The sequence below is a fragment of the Barbatula barbatula genome, assembly GCF_947034865.1.
Source record: "Barbatula barbatula genome assembly, chromosome: 8".
NCBI classification, from domain to species: domain Eukaryota; kingdom Metazoa; phylum Chordata; class Actinopteri; order Cypriniformes; family Nemacheilidae; genus Barbatula; species Barbatula barbatula.
Genome location: NC_136771.1, coordinates 6,393,388 through 6,418,428, shown reverse-complemented (window position 1 = coordinate 6,418,428; position 25,041 = coordinate 6,393,388). Strand labels below are relative to the sequence as shown.

The 25,041-nt window shown below is 39.2% G+C and overlaps 1 protein-coding gene across 2 annotated transcripts in view; it reads right to left on the bottom strand.

The window, feature by feature from the left end:
- The window catches only part of gstcd (glutathione S-transferase, C-terminal domain containing), a 40,083-nt gene that overhangs the window by 7,907 nt on the left and 7,135 nt on the right, over nt 1-25,041 (bottom strand). Inside the window, exons 1-8 of one of the 2 annotated variants that reach the window (XM_079463382.1) lie at nt 23,846-23,970; nt 23,094-23,545; nt 22,469-22,912; nt 21,676-21,933; nt 17,280-17,373; nt 5,054-5,169; nt 4,757-4,801; nt 4,251-4,379 (exon numbers count right to left, since the gene is read on the bottom strand). In XM_079463382.1, coding sequence (XP_079319508.1) covers nt 4,251-4,379; nt 4,757-4,801; nt 5,054-5,169; nt 17,280-17,373; nt 21,676-21,933; nt 22,469-22,912; nt 23,094-23,501 — 1,494 coding nt within the window. In that variant the 5' untranslated portion in view covers nt 23,502-23,545; nt 23,846-23,970. Of the gene's footprint in view, nt 1-4,250; nt 4,380-4,756; nt 4,802-5,053; nt 5,170-17,279; nt 17,374-21,675; nt 21,934-22,468; nt 22,913-23,093; nt 23,546-23,845; nt 23,971-25,041 lie in introns of those variants that run through there. The other variant, XM_079463383.1, reaches the window with a different exon arrangement.

Sequence of the window (25,041 nt, the reverse complement as noted above, 5' to 3'; positions counted from 1 at the left end):
GTACTTTGATTCCCTAGATTTAGCAACTTTTCTAGTATTCATGGGTCACATTTATTCATACTTTTATTCACTAGAATTAGCAACTTTTCTAACTTTTTATAGTAATGGTCTCTCTTGTTGTATTGCCTGAGAACAGAAACATAAAATAAGTAAATGAGATCAGCTCTATTGGGCATTTAGCTGTTTCAAATACAGTATGTGAAAGTAGGAGAAAAGCGAGACAGACTGAAAGCAAATCCAACACGATGATGTCGTAATTATGCTAATTAGCATAGGAGGCATATGACATCATCCAGTGACTTTCCGTGCAGACTTTAGCTACTTTCCATTAACACCAAGCTCTCTTTTGTACCCTATTTTTAGAAAGGTGTAAAATACACCACACATACACATATCGAAAACATTATACAATATTTCTTACAGCGCAAGTGATCTGGTCAGATGGGCGTCACACTTCATAACTAAATCCAGACTAAACCCGACCTCTACATGTCTTCTTGATCACAAGCACATCCTCACAAACGTTTTCCCACCTTGCTGTAAACAGCAGCGCTTCTCATCGATCTGTTAGTAGCGTACGCTCATCTAGGGTTCCCCCGCTGGTCTGAAACCGCAAGACAGCGGACGTCTCACCGCCTATTAGTGGATCAAACAGCTTGATGGTAGGGACGGGGGGGTACAGAAAACCCCTTAGATGTCTTTGAGTAAAACCGGCGATGGGTACGGTCTGCGTAAGGGTGAATGCTGACCGTACCCATCGCCCATAGTGTGAGAACCTCGCAAAATTATGTGAAGCGTTCTTTCGGTTTGTGTGTATGCACAGCCAACCAAATCCACGGATTAACAGCCTTCAAAATCCCCCTTAAAGAACTTTTCTCAGGAATGTGTACAGCTCCCAGAGGATCATCATTCACTCTGCACACGGTTCGGAGTTGTCATAGGAGAGAGCAAAGACGCCTGTGAACGCCAGTGTGGAAAACATTCAGCCTTGGCTGACATTTTATACGCCAAACAGAAATAAATGAAGGGAAAAACGGATATTGGCAAAGCACTCGGTGCGGATTTTAATTGAGTTCTGGGGACGTTAATTAGACCGAAATAATTCATAATGTCTTCTTAACAGGGTCTGAAAAAAAAACCCTGGGCAGGTGTTTGCTTATTCGCCGCCGCACTTGTGTAACCTAATCGCAATCCATTAGCAGACGGTTTGAGCTTCTTTGAAGTAAACAACTATCTGGTAATGGAGCCATCCATTCACGTCTGAAGAGAACGGCGGGTTGTCGGAGCTCTGCAACGTGAAGAATTAACCATAAAACGTGCACCTTTGTGGACGTAAGATTAGTGCATTTGGAACCGCAAAAAAGCATCAATACTCCAGATAAATACTGTTTTTACAGGACGATGTGAGAAACTTTAGAATTTGTTTTGTAAAAGGACTGAAAAACTATTTAGTAAAGAAAGATTAAATCGATGTAAAAGTGCAACTAGCAACGAGAATGAAAGATCTGTTTACACAGAGGACGAAATGAAAAGGCAGCGCAAATAGCAGACGAAAGGCTTATTCACAAAAAGAGTAAAGCAAACTGGCAATCTGAATGCTTTAATGCAAGACACCACTCCAAGGTTCTTGTTTCCAATCTCAAGGGAACACATTATTGATCAAATGTATACGCACTGTGTGCAAAAATATGGCAGTCATCTAAATGAAATGTGACAATGAGCTTTTTTTTCAAATTCAGTCTTGTGTTTTGCAATGATGGAATCATTCTTGGCACCGGTTACCATGCGATTAGACCCGAGTGTGTGTTCTTTACAGAAGCAAAGAGGTGAAACGCACATCACTGTCTCTTTACGACACTGGGAGTCTGGGAATGACTGTACTGGTGGTCCTTTCCTATAGAGATCAGATGTTTATTTCTTTTTCCTACAAAAGCAAATATAGTGAAACCTGGATTTGATTTGGTCTCTTATACTGCGAGGATGAAACAAATAAAACAACCTTTTACTTATTCTGATTTGGACATTGAATACTGGACGTTGACAAAAAGCTTTGCGTCAACCTCATTGTTAGTTGCTTTTCCTGTCAGAGGGCCTTGGCAAAGGACAAATAATAAACGATAACGCCAGTGCTGCAGAAGCAAATATCTTTATTAGTCTCTTGGAGCCTGGCTTCGTTTTTGCTGAAGATGGGTCTTTTTCTTTCTTTCACGACTGTTTTTGTCCTTATAATGAAGTGGTTCGCCCGAGCTGCGGCAGGCAGGAGTTGATGAAGTTTATTATTTACGGTGAACGAACACAGCAGTGTGCTTGTCTCAGCCTCATTCAGCAGGTACAGCAAATCAAGTTTGAACAAATAACCCATACTATCTCCTTTCACATCATTAACCACCATGACTAGTCATTTTATGTGCACTACTGTTTCCGGAAAAAGTTCTCTCACACTTGTAACCCCGGGGAAACGATTTGTATCTGTCGACGCACGGTACCGAAGGCAGCAATCCACATATACAACATTTTAATCATTTATGCAAATGAAAACCCTTCGAGTCACATAAGAAAACAAAGAGACAACAGCTGAGGAACTCCCGACTGTGAATCACTGAGAATTCAACGTCGTGACAGAAATCCTAGACTCTCTTCCTCTCCCGAGGTCCTGTTCTCTAACAGAAGAGCAATCTGTTGTAAATTACCATCAGGAGGGCACGCAATCACCTTCTAGATCTTTCACAATCACTCACTGGTGGAATAATCTTCACAACTCCATGAGCTGTTTGATCCACAATAATTTACTATAACACTTCCTGAATAGATGAGAAAAAACTGAACATGTAAAAACGTCACAGCAACCGTTGGATAAAGACCCTTTGTGCCCCATTGCGCCCTTGTGAAGCTCAATACTACAGCAGTACTGTAGCTCTCTGTGGATGCAGCTGCAGTTCACAGACAGCCCGAAACATCTGAATGTAGCTTTGAACAAATGCAACAACTGCACAAAGTGCATATGTCCTCATTTGTCAATGACATCTTTCAGACCAAAAGCATTATATCATTTTTACAGTTTTAAAATCGGTTTTGATATTAAGTCTTTAATATCCTTTACAATTACGAGTAACATATTTTGCATTATTTTGCATGGACAAAGTATAGTTAAAGGAACAGTGTACGCAAAAATGAACATTCTGTCATCATTTCCTAATCTGTATAAATGAGAAAAATAGTTGGAAGAATGCTTGTAACCCTACAGTTCTAGGCCACCATTGACAACCATAGCAGGACAAATTTCTTTGTTCTGTTGAATACCAAAGAAGATATTTTGAAGAATGTAAGAAAGCAAGCAGTTCTTGGGCACTTTTGACTGTTGCTTACAAGCATTGCATTCATCGGAACAAATACATTTATTTAAACAGATTTGGAACATTTCGAGGGTAAGTGATGAAAGAATTGGTATTATTGGGTGGACTGTCCATTTAAAATGAAACAAAAACACACTGGAAACATAGAAGTCTGGTATAAATCGTAATGCTACGTGACAAATTTGTAAAGGATTTATTTTCATAAATAAAATCATTTTAAATGTATAATTGTCATAGATATTAATGTCTCGATCCTAACGTTTCCTACAAAATAAGCATTCATGTTAATAACCACATTTCTGGGCCAAATGTGAAACAGGTAAAAACTAATTTGTGTAAATTACGGCTTGGAAATATTGCTGTACAGTAAGTATTGCTTTTCTCATTCAGAGGTTAATCATAGTCTTAATGTTTGAGTAAACCAGATCATTTCAACACTCAAAATGAGCTAATGGAAAACCCACTTGCTTCTAAATTGCATAAAGGACAACCATTAGGTTTGCCCACCATGATAAAATGGAGGGATGGCAAAATTAAACAAACCACATTGTATCCTTTTAAGTCTTTGCAATGCAAATTGAGATGTCTCCTGCTGTTCTGTATGTTCTTCATGTAAGATTTCTCATGTTCTCTACATAAAATCATCCTACATAATGCAAAGAACCTCCTGTAAAGATATAACCTTGATATCTTTAATACTAACTGAATAAGTCGTGACAAAGAGAAATATCATAAAAATGAATGCTTCAATTCAAACTTTGATGCGCATTTTCTCAAGATTAGATTTTGAGACTTTAGCCTGGATTTACAAACAGGGTCACATACAGTATGTAACATTTATAATACACCACTGAAAACATTTCGTGTCATGTATGGGTAACGCAGAAGGCTACTGACCCCGATATTGAACTTTCCGGTGAAGTAGTCGAGGTTTGCTTGGATGAAGCCGATATTCATCAGCCCGAGCTGAGCGCTTCTTTCTCTCGCCCTGACCAGTGACTCTTCTTTATTCTCAATCAGGATCACCTAATCGGTGAAAAATGGGTTATTTCTCCATACCGTAACCAACTGAGTCATTTCCAAATTACTAACCGATTTATTATGACAACTGTTTCATCTTTTAAAGAGATAATACCGAATAATAATGCACATCTTTACCCAATGATCCACTGTACAATCTGATGCGTGTAAACCCTCAGAAAGTATTCTAATAAGTTTATTATCCTATCCGCACTGTGTATTGCGGTAATGTGGTGCGGTAAGATTTGAAACGATTTCGTCGAATCAGTTTATTTTTCTAATGTCTACAAATGAGGTCACCTGGAAAGAAGACAGATTTTGTTTCTCATCTCTGTCTCGGTTAACTTGAGCCGGCCACACTTGAACAAATCGCAAAGTCTTACCTGACATTTAGGAAGCGTGTGCGCCAAAACAATCCCGACGTGCCCCTGCGAAAACAAACAGAGGAAATCAGAGGAATTTGTAAAACCGACCTCTAGGAGTTGATCAGATCAAAGTCTGGTCAGTGGAACACTGCCGGCCAGAGATATTGACCTGTTGCCCGTGGGCTGAAATATCTAACTTGTAAGGCAGAACAGCAAGAGCTCGCTTAAAGATTACATGAGATGATATAAGATACTGGCTGATACACACGAAAAAGAACTGTAAGGATTTTTTTCAAATGTCACAAAGTAACCTACCCCTCCACTGCAGAAATCCACAACAGTCTGGCCCGGGCGGGCCATCTCGGTCACCATGGTGACCAGGTTATTTATTTGCTGTTGTTTTCGTACGGCACGGGCGTTCGACATCTTTCCTTTGGAGGACAGTGAATAAAAACAAAAAGTTTGACAAAACAAATGATTTTAAAAGCGATTTTCTATTACTTCAAATAATGACTAGCTCTCAGTCATTCTGAAACCTTGGATGTCCGAATTCGAAGTTTTCAGAAAATGGGAAAAACATTTTAAATTATAAAAAATTTTATTAATACATTGTGCTGGTTAGATATTTGAAAAAAGTACCACACACAAAATGTGGAGATACAAGGTTTCAGTAGGACAGCAGTGACTTTTTTTCAAAGAAACGGCGAGTTAAAAAGTTAAAAACGTATGAGGATGAAAGAAATCATGACGATTCACACAATACATTCATATGAGTTTTGTTTAGGGTTGTTTATGCCTTACAAAAAATCATTGGATTTTGCTTGTTACAGTATTTTCTACCGACAAATAGCCAGAAAACACCTCACAAACCAAAAAGAAACATCCAAGAAGCACTTTAAATTGTGATTAAATCGACTGAATTACTCAACTGATGTGTGAGAAATGTTAAAAGCAAGAAGGCTCTCCAAAAGAATTTTTCACACCTTTTCTCAACCACTCGAAACGTCTGACACTTTAATTGGAGATGAAATCTGTTTTCACACAGCTAAGCTCACTGCCACGGGGAATACATTTGCTGCAGATTTCCTGTTTTGAAGCAAGAGCTCACGCTGTGTTGAAGGAACACCATCAACGTTGAATAAATCACAGACGCTTCTGCCGAGCGCTGGTTTCATTCTCTGATGAAGTGCTACCTGGTGCCAAACAGGAAGCAAACCATGAAACGAATGATGATATGTGCAGATTTGTTAATCATGCACGCACAACACCTGATATAATTAACGTCTGCAAAAGAAGCAATCAGGTTGTTTTGGAGAAGCTGAGAAAGGTAACTCCAGAACACAAGTAGATGTTTTTGCTGAAGATCACAGTGAAGCAGGCTTAAGGAATGCCGAAAACATGTCGCTCATTAACCAAAAGCACATTTGGAGTCATTCAGTGAGCCAGAGATGAGTCTGAAAGCCATAAATCTGAAGGAATGTCGGCTAGCTCTCAAAATAAGATCCCGCTTTCATCATGAAAATCAGATCTGAAAATCTTCCAATGAACTGTACTTATGTTGTATGTTCAGTTATTTTTAGCAGTTGGCTTTATTCATCTTTTTTCCAATGGTAAAATACTTTTACAGAGTTTATAGTTACATTAATGACGAATCATTAAAGCTGCAATTTGTAACGTTTGCCTCTCTATCACCATCTGTGTCTGAAACATACAATTGCAGGTTTTTTAACATTTTACTTTGTAAGTAAAATGCATCAAATTAACTTTTACCACAAAACCGTACAGGACAGTTCAACTACTAAATCATTATTATTAGCAAATCGGTGAAAGGTACAGATACCAAAAGAAAAATGTTAAAGATCGAAGCATTAAATACGATCCATTAGTTATGTTCTGTCACAGCCATTGCCTGGCACCTTCCACACATGCTACAACACTGAACTGCGACAACAAGGACAAATCTTTATCCAGCTCACATTTTCTAATCCCATCATCATCATCCCAATCCTTTTCTTTACTCTTTTCACTATCAGATCAATAAAACTGGGCGAAAATATTATCACACAAAAACCCCAGATGATGGAGGTGACATTGGCAGAAGGTGACTGGACAATTCTCAGGATACATGACTATCAAGATCACACAGTGCATTCTGCAGTCACATTACCGGTGATGTGAGTGATGGGAAAATCCAGGCAGGAAGATGCTTATAGCATAATAGGATATATTGATCGGGCAGAGGTTTTAATTTGCTGGAGATAGTCGACACTCCAAAGTCCTCGGAGATGAACGGCGACAGCACAGACAATTGAGGTGAGAGGGTAAGAACAAGATTCAAGTAGGAGAGAAAAGTTAATGGATTAACTTTTTTACGGACATTACGAGGCCAACTTTACACTATTCCAATCTTAATCTCGTTCATATATTTCAATGAACCACACCGTTTTTAAATGTGACGTGCTACAATGTGTATTGTTTTGCAAGCTAACTGTTAAGTCGTACTGTATCAAAGATTGCAAAACTAATACCACAAATGGTGAGAAAAATAAAGAGCAAAATTTCCCTCCCAAGAACCAAAGGGGGAACATTTCCGGACCTTAATTTCCTGCTTTGCTGTAATGTTCGGATGTGTGAGAGGTGGGTGGCTGACTCTTACCGAAGATACAAAAGCAGAAGAAAACAGAGCCCTTCGAGTGTTTAAACGGAACGGTGTGTTCGAGTGGCTACATCTGTGTATGTGAGATGAGAAGATGCCTAAATGAGAGCATTTAAACAACAATCGTTCAAGTGGACATTCTCAGTGCTGTTTCTCTACAAACCGGTTACAGTTTATGCAAAGAACCGTAAGACGGACTTGATATGAATAAGAACATGACAATAATAATCCTTCTACTGTATATATCAATGTACTTTACCACGGTTTTACCATGTGACATCATTACTGTACCATGGTACTGCCACTTTGGCTTTTGTAATATGTTTATGATATTATATTATAAATGATAACATATAAATGCATACATGGATGTATTCAGAGAAATACAATTTAAAAGCATTTAAACATATGCCACATTTCAGCCCCTTTGCCAATAAAAGACTTCATAAGCAAGTTTCTTCACTTGAATACACAGATTTGTTCTTTCTCATGACACGAAGCCAAACCTCAGACACCCAAACCAGCCCATCTAAATTTACATTAGTATAAACACTCAGGCAACAGTGTACAAACCATTAATACAGTACAAAATAAAAACAATTACGGTATTATAAAAAGCAGCCGAGCAACAAACACTACAAAAAATGTGTGAAACGAGTTCGGCGTAAATCGACAGTTTCATCAGACATACGCATCTCGACCAAAGTTAACTTCCGATCTGTGTTTGGTTATAATGTAACAAATTATTGTATATTAATATTTGATCATATATAATTGTATTAAATTAACTTAAAACTACTCAACAGTTACTTTTTGGAAAGGTCTTCCGAAGGTTAAGTTTGGGCCACATAACATTTGTTTATGTTTTTGATGCTGAAACCGCCTATAGGCCACGTCACAAGATTGAAACACCGGTCAAGCAGCACTTCCGGTTTTATTTTTGTCTTAAATCTTAAAATAAAATGATATTTTGAATTCAAAACTGTCTGATGATATGTGGAACATGTGGTCACAAAAAAATGTGACACAAAACGAGAAACAGTTATTGAATGCTGTTTGTTTTTTGTTACTTTTAGGAAAGATTTCCATCCAAACCATTTAACTTCAACGACCTTATTGTGATGAGATCTGCCTTTCGAAGCAAACCTTTTTGCTAAATCGCTATCAAAAATGTATTTTCCTGAGAAACGACGATTACATTGTTTGGAGGCTAGAAGCACTGTGGAGACGTGGCAGCACGGCCAGCAATCTCATCTGAAGACCGACACCTTTGTTGAGGAAGAAAAACAACAGCTGTATCTCAAACACATCTGTGATGAAGCAGGATCGCCAGTGCTGAAGCAGCCCATCTGGCTGAGCTTGCGTTCCCAGGAGCCCATGTGGTTTGTGTGGGAAGACTGTAGGGGCATGAAGACAACAGCCAACAGAAGCTCAAAACCCAGAGCTCGTATGAACAGAATCGGAGTTTAACCAATGACATCAGAGAGGAAGAAGACAAGCACCTTGATATGCAGACAAGCACCTTCTTGAGTTACAAGCTGTTTGCGGATGACTGAAAGCATAGTTAAATAAAAAGGGTAATAAATTAAAATAGATCTACATCACCACAATGAAAGTTGAGCTATTTAGCGTCGAGGTGTATTTAGCTCGCGTTTTACATTGGAACAACTGACAAGTGCCCAAAAAACAAACCCAATCCTCTATCTGAATTGTTTCACATCCGACTTTCCTCAAAGAGAAACATAATTTACAAAAAATAAAGATAAAATAAACATTGGCTAACCTGCATGAATACCCCAACTACTTTGTGCAACAACCTTCCGTCTTGTCTGGTAAATCATTTCCAACCCTTTCTTCCTTCCACATGCTGAAGACTTCTTATCAGTCGTCCATCAGCAGCGCTCAGCGCCTTAGACGCCAATATCGCGAGGATCAAAATGTAAACAGGGATGATGGCCGTGAAGCGCCTTTGTTCAAACCCAAGTTCCAGAACCTTCTTTCATCTCTCAGACAAAGCTATATGGACCCATTGGACCCCGTGCAACTTCATATGACGAGTGATATCTTGAAATTATGAAACTGTCCGGCAGGCCGGGCTTCAGATTAGATGTTGAGCTCGTGAAATGCTGTCTGTTAACACCAAAAATTTAAAACTAGACCATGACAAGCATTAGCAAGAATTTTAGACAAGAGAAAGTCTACAGAAAGCCAAGAATTACTGCAAAACAAACACATCAAGATTTCTTATACAAGAAAGGAATAATAAATAATGCACTTGTGAGATTTACAAAACCACCGAATCCCAAATGCAGACACTTAAGAAAACATAAAACACCCTGATAATGCCTGACCATCTTGAACGGCTGGAACAAAGCCATTTCAACACTCACAAACATTCTCTCAGACACTTATAGACAGAGGCCCCGTACAGATTTACAAGAGCACTGGTGGCGTTTGTTTTTATGTTCGTAGTGTAAATCATCGCTCATGAACAGAACGTACGGAGGAAAATAAATGTCCTGTGCTGTTCAAAATTTGAAATTAAAAGTTGGCAGCACAGAGAGACTGCAGAAAAAAAGCGTTAGCGGAGAACTATCAATAGAACCAGGGTGGAGGATTGTGATGGTCAAGGTGCTGTAAGACATAATTGATGATAACCTAGATTAAACTGCATTTATTAAAAATACAGAATGCACAATGTCACAATACAGCTCAATTGGTAAATTACTGCGCTAGCAACAAAGATCACAGGATCGATCCTCATGGAACACACATACTGATAAAACATGTAGCCTATAGTTTGAATGCACTGTAATTTGCTTCTGATAAATACAGTAATGTGAACGCAAATTAAAAATGTGCAATTCTGAGAACCACCAAACTGGATGCCATCAATACCTAGATAACATATTTACTGTAAAACTGCCAAAAGGCTGTTTCTAAGAACAAAAATCCTTCAGAAGAAATAAGAAAATGAGATTTCTCAGAGGCTGGGAGGAGGATTGATTGAAATGCCTTTCAATACAGATGAGTAAGAGAGAGCTGGAGTTTTATTCTTTAGTAAGGAAGAGGCAAAAAAGGTTCTTCAGATGATAAAAAAGTTAGAAAGAGATGGTTCTTAGCAGAACCTTTGACTGTACGGTTCTTTGTAGTACCAAAAATGGTTCTTCTATGGCATCGCTGTGAAGAATCTTTAAACCAGCTTTATTTTTAAGAGTAAAGCTTGCAAATGTTTTATTCTCACAAAAAGATGAGCAGGAAACAACGGGTGCCGAAACGCTGAGCGTTAAGTCAGGATTTAAGAAAGGCCTGGGAAATGATCTCAGACTGAGAAAGAAAACTAAGACACTAGAGTCCAGGTGCTCAACCGGCATTTTTAGAGGCACATAAAACTTTTTTCTGTCAGCTTTAAGGCTCAGAAAATATCCCATTCGCCGCAAATTTGTTCTTAGGCGAGATTTGGTTAGTCTTGTCAGTCATAAAATCTAAGTTGCTGTGATGTTTGGAAAACTTTCTTCTGACCCATGACCCATGTGCAAATTAGGGGTGGCCGATCTGACGATCTGAAATCGCAATTGATCTTGAAGAGTCCGTAATCCACTTTTCAACAGTAGTAAGAGCATTTCGTTAACAACGCAAGGTTGTGGGTTGGATCCCGGGGGATTCCAGAAACCTATGTATAAATGTAGAGGATAATGCAATGTAAGTCGCTTTGAATAAAAGCGTCTGCCAAATGCATAAATGTAAATGTATGCTTGTGAATCACTCTCGACGTTATGCAAGGTCTCACGTGTCTCACGCGTGCGATACCGTTTTGCAAGTGCATAAGACAGAGCCGCTTGTTTGTGTGAAGTGTCCTTGTTTCTGTATGCCGTTAATCGATGTTGTACCACTAATTTACTTAGTTTTAGTCTATTTTGCGATTGAAACTCGTTCATATAGACTATATCTAGAGAACTATGATTTCCGTGATGCGGACGCGGAATCATCACTGAACTACACACACTGAAACTCAAGTGTCTATTGTGGGAGTGTCTTTACGGCGACCCCTTAAAATAGAACACAGGTTAACTTAAACTTTCGAATGAAAAAATACTGTAGTGTTCTATTACTAGTAAATTGTGGTATTCTTTATAAATGTATAGTATACTTTCATATTTACTATTCTAAGTTTCAAAAGCACTATATTATCTAGGAATTTTACTGCAGTTTACTATAGGCCTAGTAAATACTAAAGTATAATACAGTATTTTCATAAATATATTACTATTGTGTAGTTAAAAATGGACAAAAATGAAAAATAAACCTCTGTAGCACCAGTGCTGTGTGTAAAAAAGTTAATATTTTAAGTTCAGAACGTGGATCAACATTCTTTTCTAATGAAGACGGTGATATGCTTTTTTGGGATGATCGCCCAGTCCTAGTGCAAATGTATATAGGACTCACAAGAATACCTGTGCCAATACCAGCCTCCATTCTTCAGGTAAACTAGCATCTTACTTCTACAGTCTAATTTTAATACATCAAGACTAAGTAGGAATTGTTGATTTACACATGGGCGGCTACATGCTATGGTATTCACAGCTGTCAAAAAATCAGAGATTTCAGAAGGAATTGCTGTTCGCTAATAGTTGTTTTTCACCGAGAAGGAAGAGTATAGTTTTAAACTGAGAATAATATCAAATTTAACCTCATGTAACCAAGCCCCAAACATTCAGTGGTGGATTACAGGTTATCTTCTAAACATCGCTCTTGTAAACACTACAGCGATTGCGCTTCTCTCCTCACAGGTATTTTAGCTTATGTGGGTTCGTGTCAGACAAAGACGCCGCCAAAACACAAGCATACCAGGTCTGGAGAATGTAAATACAACCGCTGAAACCAAAAACCACCCCTACATCTTTAAACATCACGTCAGATTACATTGTTCAGCTGTGCTGTTTGTTTAACGCAGAGCCGTTGTGCCCCGAGTGTTTCACATTTACACTCCAGTTACGAGGGTGTTGAAAAAAACGGGGGGGGGACAGGCAACCCTACAGGGACAGGAAGTCACTCCTTGAATGTCTGTCAAATGTGAAGACACCTTTAAAAATACAAAGGGAACCGAGCGATGATGAACTAGATGTGTTTAGGTCATCCAATTTTTAACTTTAACTCAAGGAACTCTGAGAACTTTAGTTTGAAGTTTGATATACCCCAGAAGTACATCCATTTTACTTGTACATTTACATTTACATTTAGTCATTTAGCAGACGCTTTTATCCAAAGCGACTTACAGATGAGGAAACATTGGAAGCAATTATAACAACATAGGCAACAAAATACATAAGTGCATCAAACTAGTCCATAAAAGCCTAGCACAGTATAAAAAGCTAAGAATAGTGAGGTTAGTAAGGTTTTTTTTTTTTTTTAAAGAAGGAAAGGGAAGAGAATTAGGAAAAATCAATCAACTTGTAATGTCACTTTATCGACACCTTGGATCTCTCAAACACTTAAGAACTAACGTTGAATCTGAGAGAATTCACCAACAACAGCACATATTGTGACGTGAAAAATTGTGTTCATGGCATTGAGACAAATCTGAAAGGCTATGGATAGATATCAACTGTATTTGTACATTTCCCGAAGAGCAATCTAATAGCACACTTTTACTCCACTGGAAATATGCTTTATGGAAAAAATCTTGTTTGTGGCACAGTTACATAACAAGGTTTATTAAACAGGATTGGTCTCAACGTTTTCTTTGTGGCTGGAACACTAGTCTCTAGTGAAATCGTGGTTAATAAAAGATTCGGACAATCTGTCGGTTGAACAAATGTGATGGGTAAACAGAGATGCCGGTATTGGCTTTTTACTGTTATTGTAAACATAATGAGGCCTCTATCGTACCACTCAGGAAATCACCGTCTGGGGAAGGATTACAGTATTACAGAACACAACGCAAAATGCTGTCATAAAGCCAGGTAAGCAATCAAAGGATGCTTTTATTTCCAAGGCAACAGCAAGGCTTTCAAATCTGTGGGACCAAATAACCTCATCGGCACCACGGATCAATGAGCTAAATGGGTCTTCATTGTCTCGAGTCTTCACAGCCCTTTATACTAGGGACGGGTGATAATTGGAGCCTTTTTGTGTAGTTGAACACAGAAAATAGAGGTGAGAACAGCAAGAGGATTTTTTAACGTGTGACTTCTGGCGTTCCTATTAATAGACTCGGTAAAATCGGTCTAATTGAGACTTCAACTGTTCTAATAACAGGCTCAAAGATGCTTGTTTGAATGCAAATATGCAGAAGGCCATGGTGGACATTCAGGAATAAACAACTGAAAGATGGACAGGAGATTAAATTCAAGGACAGCGTCTAAAGGTTGATGGTGATGCCGGTTATGAAACAGGAAAATATAAAACAGTGATAAATAGGATTCATGAAAAACCTGAATGTGTTCTGAAGCAAAGGACAGAGAAGAAAAGAGAACAAAAAAATTCCTAAATAATAAGAAAAGAAGCCTTGCCAAGAGAAGCAAATGACAAGCATGAATATTAGATAGGTGGCATTTTGCAAATAAAAGGACCTCTGTATTCACTCAAACATTTTGACATTAGTCAAATTCATTTACGGCTCTCTGGTGTGTGCATTATACACCGCGGCTGAGTTCAGAAAGTGCTGATGAATCTCCAATCGGGAGCAACAAAACTGCAAAGCCAGCTTTGACAGCAACATTTAATTGGTATTGATTAACTGAAGAGATGGAGGTTCAATTAATCAAAGTAAACCAAATGTCGCCTTCTGAAAGGGTAAGTGCCATTTGCGGCTGGCACATGTTAGAAAATAAAGTAGGACCTCCGCATTCAATTCTCAGACGAATCCACGTTTAGTTACTGGAACGTCTGAACGAGCTGGATTTCAAAACAGAAGTGATTTCGGAGAATCAGGACACACAGGTTTTTGCCATCAGAACTCACGGTTGACCAATGATAATGTAAAAAAACTACCTTTGCAAACTAGTCCTAGGTTTTTAGCCCGATTGGAACCAAACCAACCCAGATGAATTTTGTGGAGTGTGAATATCAATAATTATCTAAACAAAGTTGAAATTCCGATTCAGGGTTGCAAGGGGTGCCAAAATTTCAAAATGGGAGCCTATCACAAAATTTCCATAACTTGAGAACAGTTTTGAGATATATGCATGGGGCTCGAAAGATATGTGTAGAACATCTCTTTGAGGTAAAGTTTAAAAAAACGCGGCGTTCAGACACTAGATGGAGCTATAACAGTAAAAATGGCAACTACGGAATGGTTAGCCCATTTGCAGGCTCATCACGTAATTATCATAACATATTAAACTTTGTCATTTGTAGCATCGCCATTTATTACTGGGTCATTTCTTAAATGGATGTGATCAAATTAACCTGATTCTCCTCATATGTACTATATGTGCAAATGTGTCTAAGCATGCATAGTCTGTATGAACTGTTAGTGACCATATCTGTCATTTTTCTGGGCGTGTGGAGTATCGTCCAGCGTGGGTCTGTTAGGGTGCGAGTTCTGAGCCTACTTGACGAAGGCAAAGGTGCCTTAGAGGCCTTAAATTGCTAGAACCCCGAGATTGCTGCTTGCAGCTATATTTTAACTTTTAAACCTTCATGCCATATTATTGCTACGTATCACCGTCTTGCTTTAAACCACTGATTCCGGTGATGACGTTCCCTTCTCAATGCCCATTCAAGGCCATAAATCGTCTAGAGATGAACGATCTGAGTCAAGTACCTGCCAAAACAGATAGACGCATCCGAAACACGCCTCCCATGTAAACGGCCCCTTCCCACATAAACACACTGAAGTCTCCTAATGCTCAACAAGGCCAGTGTTGACAAGGAAATGAATTTGCATTCAAGGCACTGCCGCCAACCATGTTTCCCGGGTGGCCCCTGGGGCCTCTCTCAGCTCTGTAGTGACAGCCGCTGGTTCTCTCTCCCATCCTCGACAAACTGCATAATAGGCACCCCGCCGATGCAGTCCACCCACAGACTGCCCTCAATTTAAAACAATATTTATCAGCGCTCTGGAGGAGGCTTGCAAAATGTGGGTGGTAGTTGCTGTGAATGTCTCAAATGTTTAAATATTTGGCCAATTAATGTAAAATTTGAATGCCTGTCTTCAAAGACTGAGAGATCTCCCAAAAGTAACAGGATTCGTTAATCTTGTTTGTTTTGTAGCACACAAAATTGTGAATTTGGTTTACTGCACACATATTCATTTAATTGTGTTTCAAAACAGTGAAGCAAGCAAGAAAACCAACAGACCCCAAAACAAATAGGTGAGGGTAAAAAACCATACAATAGAAACAGGAAATCTCAGAAGAGTTCATGAAAAGACGAGCTGCTTACTACCAGGGTCCCAGCACGGAGTTCTGTGGCTCTCTACACACCAATGAAGCTGTACTGACTAACAATACCAAGAGATCATGTTTTTCTGTGGGAAGACAGAATGTGCTGACTTAGGTCCTCCACGCAGCCAAACGTCTGGACGAGCAATCTGGTTTTAAAGTGAAGAACAAAACTTCACATTACGAGTTTGAACTTCTCTGCGCAACCAGACTGCTGAGGGACTCTCTTTTGTTGTTTCCGACAACGACAATCTCCTTACAATGAAGCTTGTCTTGACGCCGCGGGTTACCTGACCCACAAAAGATGTCAGCAGCGATTAGTGGGATGCTGGAGCCGTGGGGGAATCATAACAAACGGCAGGACACACACAGGTCTTGCTGTTCTTACACCTTTCCTCCGTTACCGTTCACAGATTCAGCACTTGAAAACACATTAGAGAGGCATGTGTAGGCGTGTGCTGACAGATACAGCCGCTATAGCACAAGGAAAAGCACAAAAAAGCAACATACTCCTGCATGTGGAGGTTCGGCTAAGTGCAGTGTGTGATGGTCAACAACACTTTATCCTGTTCTAAGAACTGTGAGCTTCCCTGGTGTGTCTGGCACTGTACAAAATCAATGAGGAATGGAAATGACTCAAAAAAGGGAAGTTTTTGTGTCATTATGGCATGCTGCAGACAATCTTTTCTAGGAGTTTAACTCTACAAATATGAACAGATCAACTACAGTCTATAGTTAGTCTAATGGACTATAGTCCTCTACATAAAAACATTTTTGGAATGCAAATGGCAAATAGATCAGTCGTTGTAAATGTAGCAGAAAATAAAAGCACATGATGGACATGTCCATAATTGTTTCTTTCGAAAATCTCTTAAAAACAAAGAAGCAGCTACCCATCTTTTTAAACATAAACTGAAATCCCCTTATTTGTTGTTGTTGCTTCTTCTTACAGACTCCAGTAAATGATGCTCTCAGGAGCACTGGTCGATGAGGATTGTTTCCAGACTTTTTACACAAACTGGATTGCTGTCTCTTTTCCATGTGTCTGCACGACGTGATTGGCATCTCGCTCATTCCCGCTGAAAAACAGCTGCCTGCTGCTTGAGCTAGTTAAAACCCCCAAGCACGCTCCTGATAAGCGACAATGCTCGCCACTCGCAAACACTTTTTCGCAGGTATGATCTGCTTCCAGGATGCAGACACAAGCAGAGTAACTTTTCTGCAGGGCATAAAATGCTCCTTAAGTGACTTTGGTTTATTTATTAAGAATCTAAGATGGCCGCCATCAATCATTTAACGTAAAACCTGCCGCTATAACTTTTACCATTGCGTACAGTTGAAAATGAAACCCTGTTAAAGATTTTGAAGACGGAGTGGATAGGGAAAAAGTCAAAAGCATCTGTTTTAGCCAACAGGCCACTGTATTGCAAAAGGGATGGTAAGAAGAAGGAAGGATGCTCCATATGTTTGCCTGTTTGAACAATCCACCCCAGGTTACCTTCAGTTGGGTTGACGGCCACAGGTAAACTCTCCCATTCGAGGGTCCACGACGGGCAGGGGTGAGGAGAGAAAACAGCATCTATTCCATTCTCCTGAAGAAGATAAGAGCATATAAACACATTACCAGAGCTGCTGTCAATGTAGATGGTTACAAATTCGTTTTACAAATGAGTTTGTAGAACGGAGATTCCATTCCGGTTGTGCTGTCTGTAGGCAGCAAGTCAGTTCAATGGGTTTAGGAAACAAGCTATTACACTATAGCTGACAACTGCTTGCGTTTCCTCAGTTAAGAATACCTGAAATAAAATGTATGTTAAATTGAGAAACAGTTGCAAAGATCAAGCTTGAGAAATCCTTCTTTTCAAATCCTTTCAGAGTAATATGTCCTTTGCTTCTTTAATGGAGAATTTGACATTTGACAACCTACCAAAACGAGTAAGAAGCGTCATTATAATTATTTTGCTTTGGAAGCGATACGCAAACCAAGTATTTGAGATTACATAAAGATATAAAATGCAGAATGAATCTTGTTGAGTTAGCATGTTTAGTGTTAGCATACCAGTTAAAGATTGATGTAAATTAATATTAATATAAATGAAATAAGTTTAAAATAGTTATATTATTAGCTGTTAGCCAGACTAACAAACACAGACTGTAACTTAACTTCAGGGCCAGGCTTGTGGGTCCGATGAAACCGTGTACATCTCCAAAATGCAAGAAAAACTTTACTTTACTTTTAGTGGTATATAACCACATTTATACTACAGATAGTAACTGCTTTTTTAGGTTTAAGAAAAGTCATAGAATTCCAAAATGATTTTGTTGTGTTGGTTTTGTTGTAATTAATTGATATTATTAAAACATTACAAACTAACTAATGTTATAGTGTATAGTTATAGTGACTGATATTAATTGTTAAGATTGTTCAGAGTTATCTCATTTTGGAACCAAACTCTTCAAATATAAGTATACACAAAAGTATCAACATTTAGTTGAGTGAGTCATTTGCTTCTTTAAGATGCAACAGGCTTGTTCATAAGAAGAGAACGTGCTGAAGACCAGACTGGACCTCAAGAACACCTCATGGAAGTAGTGGGTGGATTTATAGATTTATAACAGGAGGCGACAAACACCAGGTGTACCTCATCATAAACCGCCAGTGGCGATACTCTTTTCCAACATGTTTCATGGGCCTGGAATTGGCGTCTGCAACGGGATGACAGGGGAAACAACTTTTTTTAAAGGAGAACGTAAAATTCTCCATCAGCACACACGTCCCTGACACATTAAGCCAAGATGCTCGTGTGGGAGAAGTAGATTCAGTTCTAGCCCTGATTTATTTCCCCTCTCTCTACCAAAAAATGTCCTGTTCCACAGTCACACAATAAAAGCACCAAAAAGATAAAACAACTCTGTGTAAAAGCCCATGAGAATACAGTCAGTGAATCATGACAACAAGCACCTCTACACCGCATCTCCCCAGTGTGCATTTCATAGCATTATAACTTTTAAGATAAGTACCTGACAACTTTATTGCTTTAGTTAAGGAATTTGTAAGACACCTTGAAATCCTTAAAACGATTTACAATCACTCCACACAAATACAGGTCCCGATGCAGAATCACGGTACATCACTTAGAAGCCAAAACAGAGTTTTTAAGAGTTGTCAGGTTCATTGCTTCAAGGCATGTCTGTCTGATTATCAGCAGCTCCTGTTGTTAAACAGCAGCTTGTTATCCATCTCGCTGTTTGCCGTCCTGTCCTTACAAATTAAGGCTGGCCATAAGGACGAAACCCACCGGCAACAGCTGCAAAGCAGACCTAAAGCTAAAAGCATGCAGACTAAAAATCCCCGCAGACGTTGATGCATTTAGGAGTGCACGCTGAGCTCCAACTCGTTCACACACACTAAATTGATATCCACTAGCGTGACGGGAAATATCTGATTTATAGTTGCTGAATGCCAAAAGTGGCAAACACTCATACACATCCAGGAAGGTGGGAGTAGGGTTCTGCAGTGGGACTGAGAATTTGAAGGCAGCTGTGCATTTATCACCTGCTAGAGACTCAACTGCAGCATTGTGGTCCAAAAAACACTCAGGTTACTCTGGTCGCCCCTCCTGCGGAGGAGTATGAGAGCACTGCGGGCTCTTTACTCATTATCGGCAGAATTCTGCACTGGGGATTAAGTGTTGTTGGAGTTTGTGGTGTGATCAGAAGCTGGGTAAAACAGTGGGACTCTAACAGAGGTGGTGGGCAATCGAGGAGAGTGCGTAGGAGGTTACAAACTAAATCAGCCGATCCTCCAGGGTAGGCGAGCGTTCATCGGGAAACAGAAATTATGTCACAAGCTGAGCTTGCTGTGTAATACAGCCCGGTGGGTCCATTATTATCCGGAACACCGAATGAACAAAAGTCTGAAACACAGGGGTCTGCAAGTAAGCGAGCGATTTATCAGGAACTGACAATAATATTAGAAGAACTGAAATAAAAGGCTAAAGTTAGACTGAAGAAACTACAGTGGCGGTAGCATGGGACTCCAAAGATCATCATGGTAATATCACAACCAAACCAAAAAGCATTAATACATTACACTCAAACACCTGTTCATGAAGAGAGACCAGGTCAACTGTTAAAAAATACTGCAGGACAGATTTATAATGGATTTTGTGTGCCTTTCGCCATAATACATCATTACTAAATAAATGAAAACGTATGGTATTATATCTGCAGAGTTTCTAAAGATTAAGATGAATAAATCGCTACCTCTTTCAATAATAAAAGTAATGGACTGTGAAATTACATTCAATTATTCTCCATTCAGATTCTCTATATACTCTATATAAATGACTTTATGACCAAACTACATCAAAAATGACTGATAACATGATTTTTTTACTTCAACCTTTGTTTTGAAGGCCGTAGTACGATCATTTTCATCTCACGAATGTCCTTTCAATCGGTTGAGCAGCTTTTTGACAAAAATGTACTTGCCATATAATACATTGTTTATGCAGTTATACATTTGAGCTTTTGTGAATAACATTCTTACTCCCTTTGTAAAACATTTTCGAAATGAAGGTTATTTAAAAAAAGCTTTTATTTAAAAAATCTATCATCAATTGTAACTCTGCAAATGAAACTGAACGTTTGAACATTTTGCGTGATCTCAAAATTAGATGTTTTGTACTTGAATAAAAATTACATGATACATTGTTTTTTGTGGTTTGTTCCTGATCTCTTTTTTTCTAGTTTTGTTGTTTGGAGAATCTGAAGATTTGAATGTTTTTAACATTCGTTTAGACCCGTACTTCTGAGAGGGGATTATTACCGTCATCATTAATGGCTAAATATTCCTTCAAGGCTTCATGCAATTCTTGTTTATTTAAACTTTATTTAAATATGGATGGTTAACATCGTCAATCTCAAATATCCCAATAAATGTTTGTTTAATACTAAATGAATCTTCATAAGGACTGGGTTATGGTCTTAAAAGGTGGCTGCTTCAATTGCACATTCAACAATATCCTTGAACATCTCCCATGAACTTGGGACATGAATGTGAAGTCTTTTTCTTCAGGATGTTAATGTTGCCAAATGTACACTAAACCCTCCTTTATGCCTGATATCATTTTAGATGGAGATTTTATTACTGCATGCAATGTAGTTAATGATTTAATATATCCTTCAAACAAAATCCCTTTACTGTTACTTAAATTATCTGACCAGGAGACACTTTTCTTTTAAGAAAAGGGGACAGAACTTGTTTGGAGCAAAGATATTATGACTATTATCTTTATTCGTCCTGAATAAATAGTATTTATTTTTATACTTTAGGCCATTTTTAGTTTACTTCCACCGCATCCTAACCAAGCGCGATGCGATTCCTGCGATAAGCAATTTTTTTGTCCATACCAAACGCGCAGAAGAGGTGGGATGGGACAATATCCCATCATATTTCATATCATATAATTTTTAATTTCATTGGGACTTTAAACGTCAGATTCAAAATTTGAAAGAAATTGCTGTGTTTGTCAGAGTCAGATAGCTCCTTAATACCAGCCTCCTTAAAGTATCAAGTGGCAGGGAGTCCCATCAGTTAAGAGCGAGTCAGTGTGGCTGCTGTTCTGCCTCACTGGAGTGCATAAATCCTTTATCATCACGGTTCAGACCCGCAGTGGCACGCGGGTCTGTAAAGGGATGCAGAAGCATTGAGAGCAGATCGCTGTTTGGGGATTATGCGAGTTTGCCACTGACAGGTTTAGCGGAGTGGCAAAGAGTAGCGCGTCTGTGAGCCGCATAAGTTATCTCTTTCCATAAAGAGATGGGAAAAGAAGACTGAGGAGAATAAAATAAAAAAGCGAGAGAGAAAATGGAAAAATAAATTAAATTACTTGCAGCTTGGTCAAAGTTGGCCTCGGGCCCCCAATGAAGGGCTCTTGCTTAACTGCAGGGCTTTCCTGCTCTGCTTCGATGGGTCTTGGGGGCTCTGGGTGGGGGGGGCAAGGGTCAGCCATGCCAAAACTGAGGAGGGCCATCCCACAATCCTTTGCGGCCCTCGAAACAATGGGGAGCTCCAGCACACGCTCGTACCATTTCAGCAGCAAGGGGAGATTGGAGAGGGTGGTGGGGGAGTGCTTTTGAAGGGAGATCTGAAACACAAACAAAACAAAACTATTGGTTAATAATAATTTTAAGCATGTACCAAAAATACGTTGTTCATGGATATGATATGTTAATGAAGATATTCATCATAAAGTATGTACAATTCTACTCTGTGTGTATGTTTTGTGTTATGTGGGCCGCTTTAATATGGTTTAAATAAAGACAAAACAAGCAATAACATAAGCTAAAACAAATGAAAATAAAGTTATTTCTTGCTTATTTAAATACAAATATATATCTTTCTAGTTATTAAAGAGGGGCCTCAATATGTTCTGGACAATTGGGGAAATAATATTCTAATATGCTTCCTTTCCTCATGTTTTTTAAAAATGGTTTTAGTTGTTAAAAAAGCCAACCGGGTTCTCGACAGGTGCGTAAGATCCACCAAGAAGTCGCCTGCATTATTTAATATACAATGGAACAACTTTTCCCTACGAGCTTCAAATGTCTCCTCTACTAAAAAAGAAATGCTTAAACAACGTGTGTAGATGTCTTGCAATCTGTAAGCATGGCTTTTCCTACCAGATACTGATGGATGCACGGCAGCAGCACAACATCAGTGAGGGTGAAGTACAAGCCCTCTGTGAACAAATGTTCCAGCTCAGGCAGATCTGTGTTCTTGACTTTCCTAATGTCAGAGCGCTCTCTGGTGGAGACAGAAGGGACCGTATCCACAGAAAGCTTAGCCAGAGCAGCATCGAGTTCAACCATGTGGCTCTTTTGTTGGACTCCTAGCTCAGTACTGGGGCCATTGGGTTGGGAATCGCTCTGAGAGGAATTTTTCTGTTTTTGAAGCTTCTGTCTGCGTATCTTGTCATCGTTGTGGACTTTGACGGTTTCCCCTAACCGCTTCTCTAAGTTGAGGACTGCAACGGGCAGAAGAAACGTCTGGTCTGTAGGGTTCTGTAAGTGTTTCTCCACAGCCGAGGGAATCTCCAGCTCACACAGTCTGGTCCACTGACTCACCTGAGGAACAGAAAACATGTAAAGAAAGGTTTGACGTATGAATGTTGTTTATTTATGAACTATCTGTGTCAAACTATGCGTGTTGACATCTACAGAAATGTCAAGGCTGACAAATTAAATGTATGTAAAAACATTGTATTGTTTTGTTAAGCGAGGATTTGCGCATTTGTAGTATACACACTTCAGCACAAGCCTTTAGACAGGTGTTCTTGAAGCCCAAGAGTGAAGCCACATCCCTGCGGCCTGGTGTCAGCTGGCACGTCCTCTGAATGATGCGTCGCAGTACGACAGCTAGACCGGCTCTGCAAAAGCCAGCGTCAGGCTCTAATGCGGCCGGAAGACGGCAGAGCCTAACCAGATCTGGCAGCTCCTCTCTCACCACCACGACAACATCGAGACCCTCGGGCACCAAACCTGACAGAGACTGCAGAACATCAGGATGATCTGTGACCAGGTGCACGTGAAACGATGAACACTCTGTGTAGGAGAGGAGGTAAAGCGTGATAGAGGTGTGGAGGGGGAGTGACACAGCTCCATTTGCAGTGGACGCCTCTAGATAAAGTCTCTCTGTGGCACACTGTGGCTTCATTTTGATATTTCAGCGCTGGTGGGATCTCATGGGTGACTGGAAATCTGCAGGAGAAAGAAATACAGGATCTTACCTTAAACTGAATTTATATGATGTTTAATAGCAGTAAATGTCAGTTAAAGGCATGCAACATTTGTATTAATTTGAACTATAGCTCTTCGGACATCATGTAAGTCTTAAAAAATATTTTCACTGCTACTGTAAATAGCCTCATATGCAAAATGAGTGCATTTGCAACCGTATGTATTTACCTGATGTACTTATTCATGTGTAAACATTTGGTTATTTTTGTTATTTCTTTTTCTAAGTAAACGTCACAAATGAAAACAATGTTAGATACTCACAGCGATTAAATAGCGCAAAAGTCCTGTAGTAGGAAACACATGCGCAGCTGTTGTGTCACATTAAAAACATTCCGGATGTAAACAAATTCGCCGTTGAGTTCCGCCACTTGAGGCGCCATGGCGTCAAAGTCCAATTGTTTGTTTTGACAAGGTGTGAACGTTCAGTCGATATTTGTGTAATTTTACGTTGAAACTGTGCATTATGTAGAGGATAATGAATAAGATCGATAGAGATGGACATAGATTCTTGATTCATGTTTTATGTTATTTTATGGTCATTTATGTGCAACCTAAAAAAATAATGATAACTAATAATAACTTGAGTCAAGGAGGCTCTGCTTAATATAAATATAACAATCCCTTCCAACGTATTATTCATCGCAGAAAATGATATTTATAACAGTTAAAAAACGTGAAGTTCTGTATGCATTTTTCCATAATGTTTGTGTGCAACCCTGTGATACTGTATTTTTGAATGAAAATATATATTTTGAAAGACAATTCTAATATTTTATAAATAACAAAGCTTAAGAATGGCATATTTTATTTGCACGATATGTACTCGTGTACGTTAAGTTCCCTTTGTAAAAAACAGGAAAAAGAAACTTACGAAAGTGTAACGTTACTGCTGTTTTGCGTTGTTTACTAGTTGAATCTATGGAAAGTCAATGGGGGATTATTTTAAAGTGAACTACTCCTTTAAGGGTTGCTACAGGCTTAGATCTAAATATGGTTGGTTTACAATCCACAAAAAGGTTTTCCAGAGAGTGCAGTTCAGTTGAATATACAAACATGCATGTATATATGCACATTTTGCTTGTAGTGAATGAATGCAAATGCTTTAAGCAAAGTGACTAACAACTGTGGGATACTACACAACAAAGCATTTAAATTCAGTAAATCATGCAAGTTCAAATGCACGAGTGTGTCTAAAAGGGATAATATAAACATCTCAGAGAGAAAAAGCTCTTTCCTGTCATCTTCTTAAGTGTGAGGCGGGGTCTCCCTTACAGCCTCCCTGTCCTTCCCTTTGATGCTGAATTTACTCAGCATCCAGCTGGGAGGTGGTACGTGCAACAGGCCTGAGCCCTATCATTACCAATTTGGTTGCCAGCGGGTACTGATGGTCCCTGGGAGAAAAATACAGCTTTGGTTTGGAAGGCAGGAGTCAGGTCTGGAAATAGCACAGAGGCAGG